The 16,430-nt window shown below is 43.6% G+C and overlaps 1 protein-coding gene across 2 annotated transcripts in view; it reads right to left on the bottom strand.

Moving 5' to 3' along the window:
* The window catches only part of MLLT10 (MLLT10 histone lysine methyltransferase DOT1L cofactor), a 212,478-nt gene that overhangs the window by 174,019 nt on the left and 22,029 nt on the right, over nucleotides 1-16,430 (bottom strand). For both annotated transcript variants that reach the window (XM_074946060.1, XM_074946059.1), the window contains exon 4: nucleotides 1,168-1,222. In XM_074946060.1, the coding sequence (XP_074802161.1) occupies nucleotides 1,168-1,222 (55 nt within the window). The remainder of the gene's footprint in view (nucleotides 1-1,167; nucleotides 1,223-16,430) is intronic.

Here is a 16,430-nt window from a genome sequence, read left to right as displayed (position 1 = left end):
TTGTCAAGACTTACCTTTCATTAAACCATGTTGACCGGCAGATTTTTAGCCTATAATTCTTTGTAGATACTATTCCATTTTTTTGTCAGGGATCTATAGTTCCCTAAGGGGTCATCCCTTTTAAAATGAGGATACTACTACTTCCCTACCTCTGAGGGCTGTTTAAGGATGAATTCCTCAGTGTATCTGAAGTGCTCATATACTATGTTTATGAATGCCTCAGTAAATCCTATTAAAAACAAGATACGTACACAAACTGGGATACAGGACCCACCCCAGAACACAGATCCTCAGCACGCAACAGTTGCTGAGCCTCTGAATGGGTTCCCAAAATCTTGCTAATCCATCCCCTTTCTACACCAGAATTTGAGCAGTCCTACTAAATCTGAACCTCTTACAGCCACATATGTGGGGGCAGGATTTGGCCCTTGATTAATGTATCGAAAAAAGACAGGCATTTCTAAAAATGCTTGGAACATTCTTTTATATCTCCATTTAGTAGTAAAGATTTAATAAAGACATAAATACTCACTTAAGATTTCCTTTAATGATACTACTCAGTAAGAGCTCAGAATTGATAATGCACGGAACAACATAACGAGCAGATGTGAAGGTGGTAAATCACTACCGCGTCTTTTCGATCTCTAATTTCTGTGTTGCAGAACCTATTTGTAAATATGCATGAAAACTATTATCTGAAACATGCATCAGTGTATTTAGCCTGACCTACAACTTTGGAAGTCCCTGACTTTCCATGCCTGAAAATGGGTTGATGCACTCACAACAGTAGCTTCCAATGACTGTTCATCTTCTAAAATGAATATGTAATTTACCCTTTATCCTAAAGGATCTCATGATTAGAATCTTCTGTATTATAATACAGTTTCTTCCTTCAGTCAGAAATTTGACTTTTTAAATAGAGCTAATAAAATATACAGTGAACGGATTATGTTTTCTGATTGACGTTCAACCTAAAGTGGACAACTACAGCCCATTATACTTTAATGTAAAATAAATATTAGTTTCTAATGCAGTCTCAGTCAGCTATTGTGTTAAAACAGTTGCTCTTTTTGCGAGCAGGTAATATGATCTTTATATTATTTCAGTTTACAGTACAGTTTTCCTTTTATTAAGCAAAAAATTAAAAGAAATAAAAATGCAACTCACCCCCATTATCTGTTCTCTTTAAAGCACCATCCTTATGAGGGCATAATTCACATCTCTAGGGAAAAGCAAAAACAAAACAAAGAATTGAAATGATCATAGAACATTATAAAAGAAACCATATAGATTATACAAAAGTATCATTGTAATTGTATTGTATAATTGACAGATGACAGTTTGAGAAGCAAGTGGATACACATTTCCATTAATCTAAACAATGCTAAGGATGTAATCGTATTACAGAGCTCTTACAGAATGAAGCTGCTAATTTCTGATATATTTCAAACCATGGTACAGTACTCACTTAAATAGGAAAAAGTTACTTGTAATTCTACTTCTCTCTAGAGAGCTTTCAGAATTCTCATTTCACTCCCTAGAAAGACAGACCAACCTCCAAGGATTTGGGAGGGAGGGGCTAATCCCAAAGGAACCAGGTTGTAATCCAAGACTGTGTGAGATATATTTGCTTCCACCAGAATATCGGGGTCCACTGAAGTCATGGATACAACGAATACAGCTGCAGACATAAGACTCAAAATTCATAGCATGGTCCTAGCAGTCACCTACTACCTCTTGCTTCTACCTCCTGATATGACTGATGATGTCTTGCATCCTGTTCCAAGACTGCAGGCTTTGAATGGTGATGTACTTGGCATCAGTAGAGCATGGCCAGTTCACCTGTGTCCCAGAGACAACAATATTCTTCCTGACCATCAGCTTGCTCCCACTCAGATGGCTGATCATAGTAAGGTGATGGAGGAGCCTACAACACTGACAGTTCCTCTAAAGCAGGGTGTCAAGCTCATTTAATGAAGAGTGACAAATTCCATTCTTAATTATTTTTCCCCCCCAATCTACAGCAAAACTCCCACTGGAAACAATGGGAGGCTTGCACAAATATCAGAAGTAGAATTTGGCCTTTAGGTAGTAACTAAAACTTTTACATTACTTATTATTTGTTCAGTACAGTTGTCATCCAGCACCATGCCAGGGGGTGGCCTTTAGAACCACTGATATTTTTGCCCTTTGTTTTTCCTCCATCCCCATCCTCTCCCGTCCATATCTTCTCCTTTCTTCTCTCAGCATTTCCTTCCCTATCGCACTTTTCAAATCCCACAGGCTTTACTCTCACCCTTCCCTCATGGCTCTTGCTAAAATGATCAGCAGTTAAATAATTAATGCTTACATGAATGGATCATCATGTGGCTTTAGAATTAGTTAGTAAAGAGATGGTTTCAACACCTGTCAGTCATTTTTTAAGGCTGCCTGCAGACTCAGGCAGACAACACTACATCACTTACACTCAGTTCACATTTTTGAAAGGTTTATATGCAATCAGAAATGCTTTATTTTTTTTTTTAATTAAAACAAATTTTGCAGAATTTGTATAGGTCATGTAGACCACAAAAATACACTTATGCGTGGTATGTTTGACAGACACCTGCTCTCCAGGCATCAAACACTAGCTGCATTAGGGCCCCTCAAAGTGGGAGTACACTGGGGTCAAAACCAATCTTCAACACACTAAAGGAGCTAATTCCACAGCATGTGGGCAATCTTGGCACAATAAGCACTCTGACTGCAAACAGCTCTGAAAAATCTTGACACAAGCCCAAATTAGCACCGAAAGTAATTACTACAGCTTCAGAGATTAACAGGCTTGACCTGCCTAGATCTCCAAATGTACATTACCACTGAAGCCTCTCAGAGCAATTTCCCAATCCTAAATACATATAGAGAAGGGATACAAGAGGCTTCAAGCGCTAATGTGCATAAAGTTATTAAAAGCTTCAGCACGGGCAAGTCAGAGAGCAGTTTGCTTTCCCTCTGTGCCCCCATGATATTGCCGAATACTGCTAGCCCTGACTTCAAGCATCAGTATCTGTACATGGCAAACCATTGGCAGGAATGACACGGAATGCTTCAGTGGAGGTGGTGAAGCTACACCAGTGGACATAGGGCAGAAAACTGATGTCTGCACTACTTGCATCAGTGCATACCCAAATCCCTCCAGAGGTGAGGTCAACTCAGGCTTTCCTCTTTCAAAACACTCTGGTCTGATCTGAAGCTGAGATCAACGGAATCTCTAGAGTAAAGCTGCCTCAAGGAACACCTGAAAGCATTCCCTAGCACACCTGCGTACTTGAGACAGTATCTGCCCCAAACGCTCCTTTCACAGGACACATGGAAGAAAATGCAACACATGCCTTTTCATAATAGGCATACCTCTGGGGTTAAGGACGCATATTTTGTCACCCTGAAAGGACATAAAACCCTCAGTGCCTGAAACAGACCTACACCACAAAAATGTAGGTTACTTACTTGTAACTGGTGGTTCCTTCAGGAGATGTGGTCTATAACTGTTTTCCATATATGAGTATGGCACCATGTACCTGAGACTGGAAAATCTTGCAACTAGTGTCCATTGGTCCATGCCTGCACCCTGGCTCTCCTCACATGCAGCACTGAGGGTATAAAGGGAGTTGCAGACTAACCATCTCTCCAGTTCCTTCTCTACAACTCCAGTCATGATCCAAAGCAGAAGGGAAGGAAAACGGGAAGCGGAATACAGATAGGGACCATACGTCTCAATGAACTCCCAGTTACAGGTAAGTAACCTCCATTTCTTCAAGTGCTGGTCCCTATGTGTTCTCCGTATATGGGTGACTGGCAAGCAGTACTCAAATGGGAGAGAGGGAGTGTGAGGATGCAGGCAGCATACACGTCTAACACTGCAATTCCAAAGGCTGCATCAGCAGAAGAGGCTTGGACCAAAGCGTAATGCTTTGTGAACTTGTGGATGGAACTCTAGATTGCTGCCTTACAAATGGCCAGTATAAGGCATTTCTCAAAGAGATGCTACTGAGTTCACCTGTGCCCTAGTGAGATGGGCCCTCACCCCACCTGGGGGAGGGAAAAGTGCCAATTGATAGGAAAGGATACAGGCAGAAATCCACTTTGAGAATATGAGCAGATACTGCTAATCCCCATGCTCGCTCTGCAACAACTACTAATAGTATAGGTGATTTTCTAAATGGTTTCGTTCTTTGCAGGTAGAACGCCAATGCTCATTTGAAATCAAGAGGATGAAGTCTTCTTTCCTTGCTGGAGGCATGAGGCTTTGGGAAGAATATCAGTAAGTGAATCGATTGGTCTATGTGGAACACAGAAACTACCTTTGGGATGAATTTCGGGTAGAGGAGAAGGGATACCTTCTCTTTTGAAATGAAGCGTGAAGCAAGTCAGCCATGTGGGCCCTCCAGTTCACCTACCCTTCTGGCCAACATAATGGTGACGAGAAAGGCGACCTTCATAGACAGGTAGAACACTGAGCACGTGGTCATCAGTTTGAAAGGTGCCCCAGTAAGTGCTGCAGTATAAGTACTTTGGCTTAGTTAGTAGTGGGAAGACCCTAGTCAGACCCTTTAGGAATCTAGCTGCCATGAGGGAGGCTTAGGCAGACCTGTATCCTTGGGACCTGCACATTAACACTCACTCAACTTGGAAGGAGTCAGGGAGGAATTCCTTCTCCTGGAAGCAGATCTAGAGGTGGATCTGTTTTTGTGTCTGTGAGAGTGCACCTTACTCTCATAAGAAGCCTGAGAAAATAAGTCATTAGATTTATCCGAGCTGGCCTCTGCTTCTGCGCTCGTGCTCAGACTCGTGCTGCTTGAGGACTGAGGACAATGTACAGGGAAGTCTCCCAGGCCTGGATCTGACTCGGATCTCATGGCTTTCTCCATGAGGTGCTTCCTTAACTGGAACTCTTATTCCTCTCAGGTCCAGGGTGGGAAGAAACAACAGACACTGCACTTGCCAGAGGTATGCACCTCTCCTAGGCAATAAGGGCAGCAATAGGGGTTATTGCTGACCAAGGAGGAGCAAGGACAGGAGACAGTTTTTAAATCCCAGAATTCTGGCAAAAGTCCTATTCCCAAAAGGAATGACAAAGAGGGTCTCCCAGTGTGGGGAAAATTAAGCTACACTAACTACATAATATACTATAAAAACAGTAACAAACTATATACAATTATATTTACTGAAATTAAGATGATGCGAGGATAGCTCCAGAAATAAAGATTCCGACTCGGGCCACGCGGCAGTAACAAGGAACTGGAGAGGCAGTCAGTGTGCACTTCCCCTTATACCCTGGGTGCTGAACATGAGAAGATGCAGATCGTACGTGTAAACCACTTGACACTACAGGCAAAATTTTCCGGTATCAGGTGCATAGTGAGAATAAGTATCCACATGCGGAATACTGACAGGAACAAGCATTCGAAAAGCCACTAATGTTCCTCACAGAAATCTGGAAACCAGAGATGGGACAGAGGTGCCCAAAAGGCACCAGGAACATCAAAATAAAGAGGAGTAGGGTGACAGGAACACAGGGGAAATATCAAAAAAGGGTCCCCAAAACAGAACAGGTAAAAGAGATGGCTCCTGAGGGATGCTCTTTCAGTGGCAGAGCATTGGCTTGTTTCGCCTAGCAAAATGAAGGCTGAGAGGATATGATTGCTTTCTATAAATATGTCAGGGGGGTAAACAGCAGGGAGGACTAAAAGTTATTTAAGATGAAAGCCATTGTTAGCACAAAAACAAATGGATATAACTGGCCATGAACAAATTTCAGGCTGCGAATCAGAAGGTTTTTAACCATCAGAGGAGTGAGGCTCTGGAACAGCCTCCCAGTAGTTGTGGGGGCAAACAACTTAGTTAGTTTTAAAATATCACTTGATAAATTTATGAGTGGGACTGTATGACAGAGTTGCTTGCAATGGTGGGGACAGGGCTTGGCAGCCCTGGTGATCCCCTCAGTTCATGTCTTATGTTCCTCGCATGCTTCAGGGGTCAGCAGCTCAGCTGCAAGGGTCAGGAAGGGAATTTCCCACACACACATTGTATTTGGGGAGGGAGGGGGCAGGTGTCTCCATTCACTGAAGGGAGATGGCCACAGCTGGAGATGGGAGACTGGATGGGGCTGGCCGATGTTCTGAAATCGTACTGAGAATTCTTTCCACTGCTTACTAGTTGGTTCTTGCTCACATGCTCATGGTCTAACTCTTCATTATACATGGAGTCAGGAAGGAATTTTTCCACAGGTCAGACTGGCATGGAACTTGAGAGGTTTTTGCCTACCTCTACAGCATGGGGTGTGGGTCACTTGCTAGGATCATCTGGGATCTGGGTATATTTTACTTAATTAATTCCCTGCCAATTCAGGGAATTGATGCCTCATCCCCTCCTGTTTTCTGCCTACAGCACATAATGGTTTAGTCTCCTGAGGGCTAGAACACTTTAGTTTAATTCTGGTTATCAGTCTTTGTGTAGAGGTGACTGGGTGCTTTAGTGGCCTGTGATATAAAGGATGTCAGACTAGATAATCTGGTGGTCCTTTCTGGCCTTAAACTCTACGGCAGTCAATAAAGAATTGACTAGAAGCTTCCCAGTGCTACAGTTGGGGTGGTGTGTGACTATCAGAGGATAAACATAAGAACATAGATCAAAGGTCCATCTAGCACAGTATCCTGTCTTCCAACAGTGGCAAATGCTAGGTGCCCCAGAGGGAATGAACAGAACAGGTAACCAACAAGTGATCCATCCCATCGACCATTCCCAGCTTCTGGCAAACAGAAGCTAGGGACACCATCCCTGTCCATCCTGGCTAATAGCCATTAATGGACCTATCCTCCATGAATTTATCTAGTTCTTTTTTTAATCCTGTTATAGTCTTGGCCTTCACAACATCCTCTGGCAGGAAAATACTTCCTTTTGTTTGTTTTAAACCTGCTGCCTATCAATTTCATTAGGTGACCCCTAGTTCTTGTGTTATGAGGAGTAAACACTTCCTTATTTCCTTTCTCCACATCAGTCATGATTTTATAGACTTCTATTATATCCCTCATTAGTCGTTTCTTTTCCAAGCTGAAAAGTCCCAGTCTTATTAATCTCTCATCATATGGCAGCCATTCCATACTCCTAATCATTTCTGTTGCCCTTTTCTGAACTTTTCCCAAGTCCAATACATCTTTTTTGAGATGGGGCGACCACATCTGCACACAGTATTCAAAATGTGGGCATACCATCGATTTATACAGAAGCAATATGATTTTTTCTGTCTTATTATCTCTCCCTTTCTTAATGATTCCCAACATTCTGTTTGCTTTTTTGACTGCCGCAGCACATTGAGTGGATGTTTTCAGAGAACTATCCACAAATTACTCCAAGACCTCTTTCTTGAGTGGTAACAGCCAATTTAGACCCCATCATTTTATATGTATGGTTGGGATTATGTTTTCCAATGTGCATTACTTTGCATTTATCAACATTGAATTTCATCTGCCATTTTGTTGCCATCACCCAGTTTTGAGAGATCCTTTTGTAGCTCTTCACAGTCTGCCTGGGACTTAACTATTTCGAACAATTGTGTGTCATCTGCAAATTTTGCCACCTCACTGTTTACCCCTTTTTCCAGATCATTTATGAATATATAGAATAGGACTGGGCCCAGTACAGACCCCTGGGGGTCACCACTATTTACCTCTCTCCATTCTGAAAACTGACCATTTATTCTTACCCTTTGTTTCCCATCTTTTAACCAGTTACTGACTCATGAGAGGACCTTCCCTCTTATCCCATGACAGCTTACTTTGCTTAAGAGCCTTTGGTGAGGGACCTTGTCAAAAGCTTTCTGAAAATCTAAGTACACTATATCCACTGGATCCCCCTTGTCCACATGCTTGTTCACCCCCTCAAAAAATTCGAGTAGATTGGTGAGGCATGATTTTCTTTCACAAAAACCATGTTGACTCTTCCCCAACAAATTATGTTCATCTATGTGCCTGACAATTTTGTTCTTAGTTTCAACCTGTTTGCCCGGTTCTGAAGTCAGGCTTACCAAGGATCACCTCAAGAGCCCTTTTTAAAAACTGGCATCACATTAGCTATCCTCCAGTCATTTGGTACAGAAGCTGATTTAAATGATAGATTACAGACAGTTAATAGTTCTGCAATTTCACATTTGAGTTCCTTCAGAACTCTTGGGAGAATACCATTTGGTCCTGGTAACTTATTACTGTTTAGTTCATCAATTTGTTCCAAAACCTCCTCTAATGACACCTCAATCTGGGACAGTTCCTCAGATCTGTCACCTAAAAAGAATGGCTCAGGTCTGGGAATCTCCCTCACATCCTCAGCTGTGAAGATGGATGCAAAGAATTCATTTAGTTTCTCCGCAATGGCCTTATCGTCCTTGAGTGTTCCTTTAGCATCTTGATCATCCAGTGGCTCCATTGGTTGTTGAGCAGGCTTCCTGCTTCTGATGCACTTAAATGTTTTGCTATTACTTTTTGAGTCTTTGGCTAGCTGTTCTTCAAATTCTTTTTTGGCCTTCCTAATTATATTTTTACATTTCATTTGCCAGAGTTTATGCTCCTTTCTATTTTCCTTACTAGGATTTAACTTCAACTTTTTAAAGGATAACTTTTTGCTTCTCACTGCTTCTTTTACTTTGTCATTTAGCCACAAGTGGCACTTTTTTTGTTCTTTTAGTATGTTTTTTAATTTGGGGTATACATTTAAGTTGATCCTCTATTATGGTGTCTTTAAAAACTTTCCATGCAGCTTGCAGGGATTTCACTTTTGGCGCTTTATCTTTTAATTTCTGTTCAACTAACCGCCTCATTTTTGTATAGATCCCCTTTCTGAAATTAAATGCTACAGTGATGGACTGCTGTTGTGTTTTCCCCACCACAGGGATGTTAAATTTAATTATATTATGGTTACTAATGCCAAGCAGTCCAGCTATATTCACCTCTTGGACCAGATCCTGTGCTCCACTTAGGGCAAAATCAAGAATTGCCTCTCCTCTTGTGGGTTCCAGGACTAGCTGCTTCAAGAAGCAGGCATTTAAGGTGTCAAGAAACTTTATCTCTGCATCCCATCCTGAGATGACATGTATCCAGTCAATATGGAGAGAGCTGAAATCCCCCAATAGTACTGAGGTTTTTATTTTAATAACCTCTCTAATCGCCCTGAGCATTTCACAGTCACTATCACCATTCTGGTCACGTGGTCAGTAGTATATCCCTACTGCTATATTCTTATGATTAGAGCATGGAATTACTATCCGTAGAGATTCTATGGTACAGTTTGGTTCATTTAAGATTTTTAGTTCATTTGATTCTACGCTTTTTTTCACACATAGTGCCATTCCCCCACCAGCATGACCTGTTCTGTCCTTCCGATATATTTTGTACCCTGGTATTAGTGTGTCCCATTGATTATCCTCATTTCATCAAGTTTCTGTGATGTCTATTATATCAATATCCTCATTTAAAACGAGGCACTCTAGTTCACCCATCTTATTATTTTGACCTCTGGCATTGGTATATAAGCACTTTAAAAACTTGTCACTTTTTAGCTGTCTGCCATTACATGATGTAGTTGAATGGGACTTTTTTTATTTGACTGTTTCTCACCAGTTCCTACCTCGATTTTATCATCTTCCATCCTCTCCTCCTTACTAGGAGAGAGAATCTCCATTAATAGATTTTCCCCAAGGGATGTCGCTGTCCGAACCATGTGCTCCTCCGCACCACAGGGCTGGGGGAAAGCCGACAGAAGAGGAACCTCATGCTCCTACATATTGTGATTGCCTTTAGGAATAAAAAGGCTTTAAAGTTTGAAGAATTGTACCTGTCTGACCCTAGGCAGCTGAATCCCAGGAGTTCAGAATCTGACACAGATTGCGGCTACATCCTCAACTGGTATAAACTGGCAGAACCCCACTGAAGTTAATGAAGCTATTCCAACTTACAATAGCTAAGAATCTGGCCCAATATCTTTAAAGTGGAAATCTCTTATGGAGGTTTAAAAAAAAAAAAAAAAAACCACAAAAAACCTGATGTCTCCTTAATACAGCACCAGTGGGCTGTGCCTCTCTTCTACCACAGAACTCAGACAGTCCAGACTAAGTATTCAGACACTGGGGCTTAGCCACACTCCTTCTGTGGCCCACTAGTTGAATGCTTCCTAAGATGCAGAGATACTTAAAAATTCCCAACAGCATTTATCAGACACTTTGAATTTTACCTGGATAGAAATTCAATAAGCATACACAGTGCTCTCTTAAGAGATTAATTCAACCAGGGTGAGTCGGTTTGAAGGTAGAGGCCAATCCCAGAAAGGAAAGCAGCTGACAAATTTTATATGCTGGATCCTGACCCATCCCTGAATCTTCTACTAAGAAATCACAGTGAGCAGTAAGAATAAAGAGTAAGAAAGATAAAGAAAAGGAGGACACACACACACACACACACGATCCATCCTACTCCTTTCCTGGAATGTACTGCTGGTTCATTTAGGAATAACTATTGTGACAGAACACTCCAAATTCTTCATACAAATACTGTTATAATATAAATATGGCATAACTAAGGTATATTTATGCAAAATTGGTCATGTGAGATATCATTGGAAATGTTATGATTTACTTAATATGATTATCCTACTTGTATGCTGGTATCATTTTTGTACCTAAAGTTAGGACTATGAAATATGTAAGAATTACAACTGTTAGCACCTGGGGAACGCCTACCAGACAGAATGCAATCAGCCTGGATGGGTCATTAGGTAGAACACTAGGGGCTTGTCTACACTGGGAAGTTTTGTTGCCAAAACCTGGCCTTTGGTGAAAAAAAACACGATAGCGTACACACTGTAAGGTCATTTTTTTCGAAACCCCACCCGCCCCACCCCCAGTTTTGGTGACAAAAAACTTCCACCCCTGCGAGAGACTTTTGTCTTTTCCATCCCTTTATAGTCGACGAACAGCCAGTGTAGACACCACAGGGTTTTTTTCAATTTTATTGGCCTCCAGAAAGTATCCCACAATTCCCCTACTGCCACTCTTGTCAGAGGTTTGAACTCTGCTGCCCTGCAGCCAATCTGCACCTCCCTTTTGCAAGACCCGGGACTTTTAAATCTCATTTCTTGTTTGCTGGCTTCCCAGAGCAGCTTCCGAGGTGAGCATGGCTGGCTATCACCCCAAAAGCACTCCCGCCTGGACCAGCACTGAGTTGTTGGATTTGATCAGTATATGGGGAGAGGAGTCTGTTCAGTTGCAGCTGCAAGTGACCCGTAGGAATCAGGACACATAAGGGCAAATTTCTCGAGGCTTGTGTGAAAAGGGCTATGATCAGGACACGCAGCAGTGCAGAGCAAAGATAAAGGAGCTGAGGCAGGCGTACCGTAAGGCGCAGGAAGTGAACCATCGCTCCGGTGGTGCACCTAAGACCTGCCGCTTCTAGAAGGAGCTGAATGCTATCCTCGGTGGTGACCCCACCTCCATCCCCGATTGCCCTATGGATACTTTGCAGGCTGCTGAAAAAGGGGGTAACTCTGAGGCTGAAATTGTGGATGAAGAAGTTGAGCTAGAAGACGCGGGGTCGCCTAATGGGGCATGCAGCCAGGAACTTTTCTCCACTCCAGAAGTGCTCAACGGGGAGTAGGAAGCAGATGTGACTCTGGGTAAGTTGCTGTGGCTTGTGTAGGGAATCGAAAGTGGGAGGCAGTTAGTGTGCAGCTAATCTACGTGGCCAAGCATGGTGTCGATGGACATCGAGACCTGCAGGGAATCCTCCAGAGAGAGGCTCTGGAAAGTTTCCAAGACATACTTGTTAATCCTCTACTGCAGAGTCCAAGGGATTGAACCCTTGTTAGGTCCCCCATTGTAGGAAACTGTACCATGCCATTTAGCAGTCACTGGAGCTGGGACCAAAGCAGCACGTAGCTGAGCTGCATATAGACCAGGGTGAAAGCTGCAAGCATTCAAAAGCTGAGCCTTGGTTTCCCTAGTCACCCTCATCATTAGTAACCTCATCAGCGAGATGTCAGCTAGCAGGTTAGCCGCCTGTGAAAAATTGTGGGCTAATTTTAGAATGAGTTCCCCGAAAAGCTCCCCTGCAAGCTGAGACCTTTTTGTCCGTACACACAACTGCCTTTCCCCCACTCCCAGAACTCACCATGACTGGGGTGCTCACAGGGCTGTGTGCCTGCCTAGAGTCTTAGAGAGAATTATTTCTACTAGCAAAATGCCCTTTTACGTAAATGTTTCAATCATTTGCTGGAATGCAAAAATCCCTCTTCTGTTCAGCACAGACCTTGAGGAACACACCACGCACCCCTGCCAACCTGCTGCAACAGATAAGAAAAAAATCCTAGGCACCGGAAAGAGGAGATGTTCCACAAGGTGCTGCAGCGTGATGAGAGATGGAGTGGGGCACGGAAAGAGTGCTGGGAAGCCGAAAGCCAGGACAGAAAAGAGAATGCTGCTTTTGGTAGGCAAGCAACAGAGCGGATGCTAAAAGTTATGGAGGATCAGACAGATGCTCAAGTCCCTGATACAGCTGCAGACTGAGCAGATCCGAGTTCGAGCGCCTCTGCAGCAGATACACAATTCTTTGCCAACCCCACCGCCCTCTATGCCCACACATTCCTTTTCACTCCATAGCACTCCTGAGTTTCCCCATCACTCCACCCCCTCTCACAGCTTGCACAATGATAGCTGGAGCTACACACAGTTGTGAGGTTTTACCCTTTTTAACAATAAAGGCTAAGATATTTAATGGTAATGCGTTTTTATTCTGTGTTCTACAAAAGCGTATCGCAATCAATTCACTCTCTGGTAGAGGCTTCTAAAGCATTGTGTTGCACGGATCTTGGGCCCCAACACTGTACATGGATGCAACAGGGAAGCAACTCCCAAACAGATGTGTTACTGCCCCTCATTGCCAAAGTGGTTCCTCAAAGCCTCTCTGATGTTCACAGGAGCCCTCTGGGCTCCTCTGACAGCCCTAGCATCTGGCTGTTCAAACTGTGCAGCCGAGAGCTCTGCCTCAGTGCTCCACACCTGAGCAAACACTTCACCCTTAGAGTCACACAGATTATGCAAAGTGCAACACGCGGCTATGACCACGGGATTATCATCCTCGGTAAGGTCTCGCCTGCCATTTAAACACCTCAAGCGAGCTTTCAAATGGCCAAAGGCACATTCGACTACCATGCGGCACCTGCTCAACCTGTTGTTAAAACGCTCCTTGCTGATGTCCAGGTGCCCTGTTTAAGGTTTCATGAGCCAGGGCTGTAAGGGGTGAGCAAAGTCTCCCAGGATTACTATGGGCATTTCCACATCCCCCACTGTGAACTTGTGGTCTGGAAAGAAAGTCCCTGCCTGCAGCTTTCTGTACAGGCCACTGTTCCTGAAGATGCGTGTGTCATGCACCTTTCTAGACCAGCCTGCATTGATGTCTGTGAAACGCCCCCGGTGATCCACAAGTGCCTGTGACACCCTGGATCCCTTCCTATTGAGGTATTCAGAGGCAAGGTGGTCTGGTGCTAAAACTGGAATGTGTGCGCCATCAACGGCCCCACCACAGTTAGGGAAACCCATCTCTGCAAAGCCTTCCACTAGGTCATGCACATTTCCCAGAGTCACAGACCTCCGCAGCAGGATGCGATTTATTGCCCTGCACACTTACAGTAATACAGCCCCAACAGTGGACTTTCCTACTCCAAATTGATTTGCGACTGACCGGTAGCAGTCTGGATTCACCAGCTTCCACACAGCAATTGCAACACGCTTCTCTACCGAAAGGGCAGCTCTCAATCTGGTGTCCTTGCGCTGCACATCGCGGGCCAGCTCAGCACATAGCTCCATGAAGGTTGCTTTACGCAACCCACTGGTTGTCATCCCACACCTGCATGACAATGCAATCCCACCAATCAGTGCTTGTTTCCCTAGCCCAAAAGCAACGCCCTACCGTATGCAGCTGCTCTGTGAATGCACAAAGCACTGATAAGTGCCTGCAATTCATCCTCTGCTAACTTTGCAAGTATCTCTGCAAGTAACTGTGCTGCCATGTACGATGTCCTCATGACAACTAACAGCACGTAGGAGAGAAGTGCAAGATCCATCCTCTCTCACTGCACATGCTGGCACGCACTACAAAAGAATGACAGTTGGAAAAACAAGGCAAAAGAAAGCCAGAGACCTTTGGAGGGTTGGGACACAAAGCAGTGCATAACGGTACATTTTGCACATCCCAGGATGCACCACACTCCGTTCCCGCATTCCCACAACACCTAGCGACGGATGGTGTCACCAGGCACTGTGGGATACGTACCCACAGTCTATTGCACTCGCTGTCAACAAAGATGCCCCGAATGTGGACATGATCTGTCGACAGAGGGAGCAAATGTACACACACTTTGGAGACTTTGCTTTTGTCGATTTTCCCTTGTCAACATTAGTTTCATCGACAAAACTTCCCAGTGTAGACAAGCCCTAGGACTTTGAAAATGCTAATCTCCCACCTTCCTGAGAAGTTTCCTGGAATGCTGTTTTGATACTGCAGGGTCAGGTGATCATGTCTCCTCATACTGGACACCATCTTGGACTTCTAGTGTTTTTCCATTAAGGGTGGGGTGAGGGCTAAACTGGGAAACAAAGGATTCTGTCCATATGCAAATCCTATTTAAGGCTGGGGAGTGTGTTAATCTTGGTTCACTCTTCACTGAATCCCCACCCAGGATGACTGCTGGAAACATCTAAGGGCTTGTCTACACTGGCACTTTACAACTTTCTCGCTCAGGGGTGAGGAAAAAAAAAAAAAACCCTGAGCACTGCAAGTTTCAGCGCTGTAACATGCCAGTATAGACAGTGCACCAGCACTAGGAGCTGCGTTCCCAGCACTGGTAGCTATGCCCCTCATGGAGGTAGGTATTTAGAGTGCTGGGAAAGCTCTCTCCCAGTGCTTTAACGTTGCCAAAGAAGACATTCCCTAAGAAACAAAGGCAAGGGGAAAGGGAAGGAAGTACTGAACCCAGGCTGGGAATGGTGGCTGGCCCATGAAGCATATACCTGGAATTTTAGACTGCAAACAAGAGCAGTTTGTCCTCAAGAAATTCTGCAACCCGCCTAAAACATTTAGGGTGAGAAATTACTATTTGTAGCCAATTTCTTTCATGTATTAAGTCTAGTTTGCATGTTTGTTTTATTTGCTCACTAATCTGCTTTAATCTGTTTGTATCCCTTATAATCACTTAAAATCTACCTTTTGTAGTTAATAAACTAGTTTTTGTTTATTCTAAAACTAGTTTGTGCAATTCATAACTGGGGAGGGGGAGGCAAAAAGCTGTGCAAATCTTCCTCCATATTGAGGGAGAAGGCGGATTTCATGAGCTTACACTGTATAGATTTCTGTGCAGCGCAAGACAATATAATTTTGGGTTTACACTCCAGAGAGTGTGTGCACTTGAGTGCTGGACAATGCCCGAGCTGAGTCTTTCCACACAGAGCTGTTCTCAGTGTCTGTGTGCCTTTGCAGTTGGGTGTGTCCCTACCGGTGTGTGTGCTAGAGGAGGCTTGAGGGCCTGGCACAGCAGGACAGGGTGAGGGCACTCAGGTTGGTGGAACAGACGGGCTCAGAGGGACCCCAGTACATCAGGTGGTACCCTGGAATGGTGGGGTAACCCGTCACAACTATATAATTCCTCTTTTCTCCAAAGAATCAATTTGCAAAGTGACAGACATTTAGGAGCTTAAAATATTACTGACTTTCAATGTCACTTTAGGGTCCTAAGTTACTCTTGAAGTTTTTCCCTTACTCTGTGGTGCAAGTGGGTTTTAGCCTGCATATTTCCTTACTAGTAACAGGTGACATCTCTGCCTCTGGAAGCTGCTATGGAATGGTCTCAGTGAGCCTGAATTCCTTCTGACACAGGATTGCTGAATATGACATATGCTTCCCTTAGACACTGTTTCATGCATCTGGCAACAAGGTCTTTTTACTAAGCCTTTAGGGTGAGAGGAAATGAAGATATCTGATTTCCTGAAGATGGCCATATATTGTCAGACATCCAGATTGTGCCATACCCTCTCCCACTTATGTTAAGAGTTCAAACACTAAGAGGACAAGAATCTCTGGAAGATGTTTAAAAAAAAAACACCACAGTACCAACTTTAGCCAAAGACTCTTTAGTGCAAAGTACTATAATGTAATTGTGGAAAATGCACTATGGCTCACAACTGCTTAGGACTACTCTTGAGCTCCTTCTTACCTATATGACAGCTACTAAAAACATGCCTTGATAGATAATGGGTAGAATGATATGGAACTCATCAATGTAAACAGATGAGATGCCAGAGCTTGCAACATTAACAGAAACTGCCATGAAAGCAACACCAGTTCCATTACCAGTTTTCA

This window comes from Natator depressus, chromosome 2 (genome assembly GCF_965152275.1).
Source record: "Natator depressus isolate rNatDep1 chromosome 2, rNatDep2.hap1, whole genome shotgun sequence".
Taxonomy (NCBI): domain Eukaryota; kingdom Metazoa; phylum Chordata; order Testudines; family Cheloniidae; genus Natator; species Natator depressus.
The sequence above is the reverse complement of the archived record's forward strand: the minus strand, read 5'-3'. Positions and strand labels throughout refer to the sequence as shown.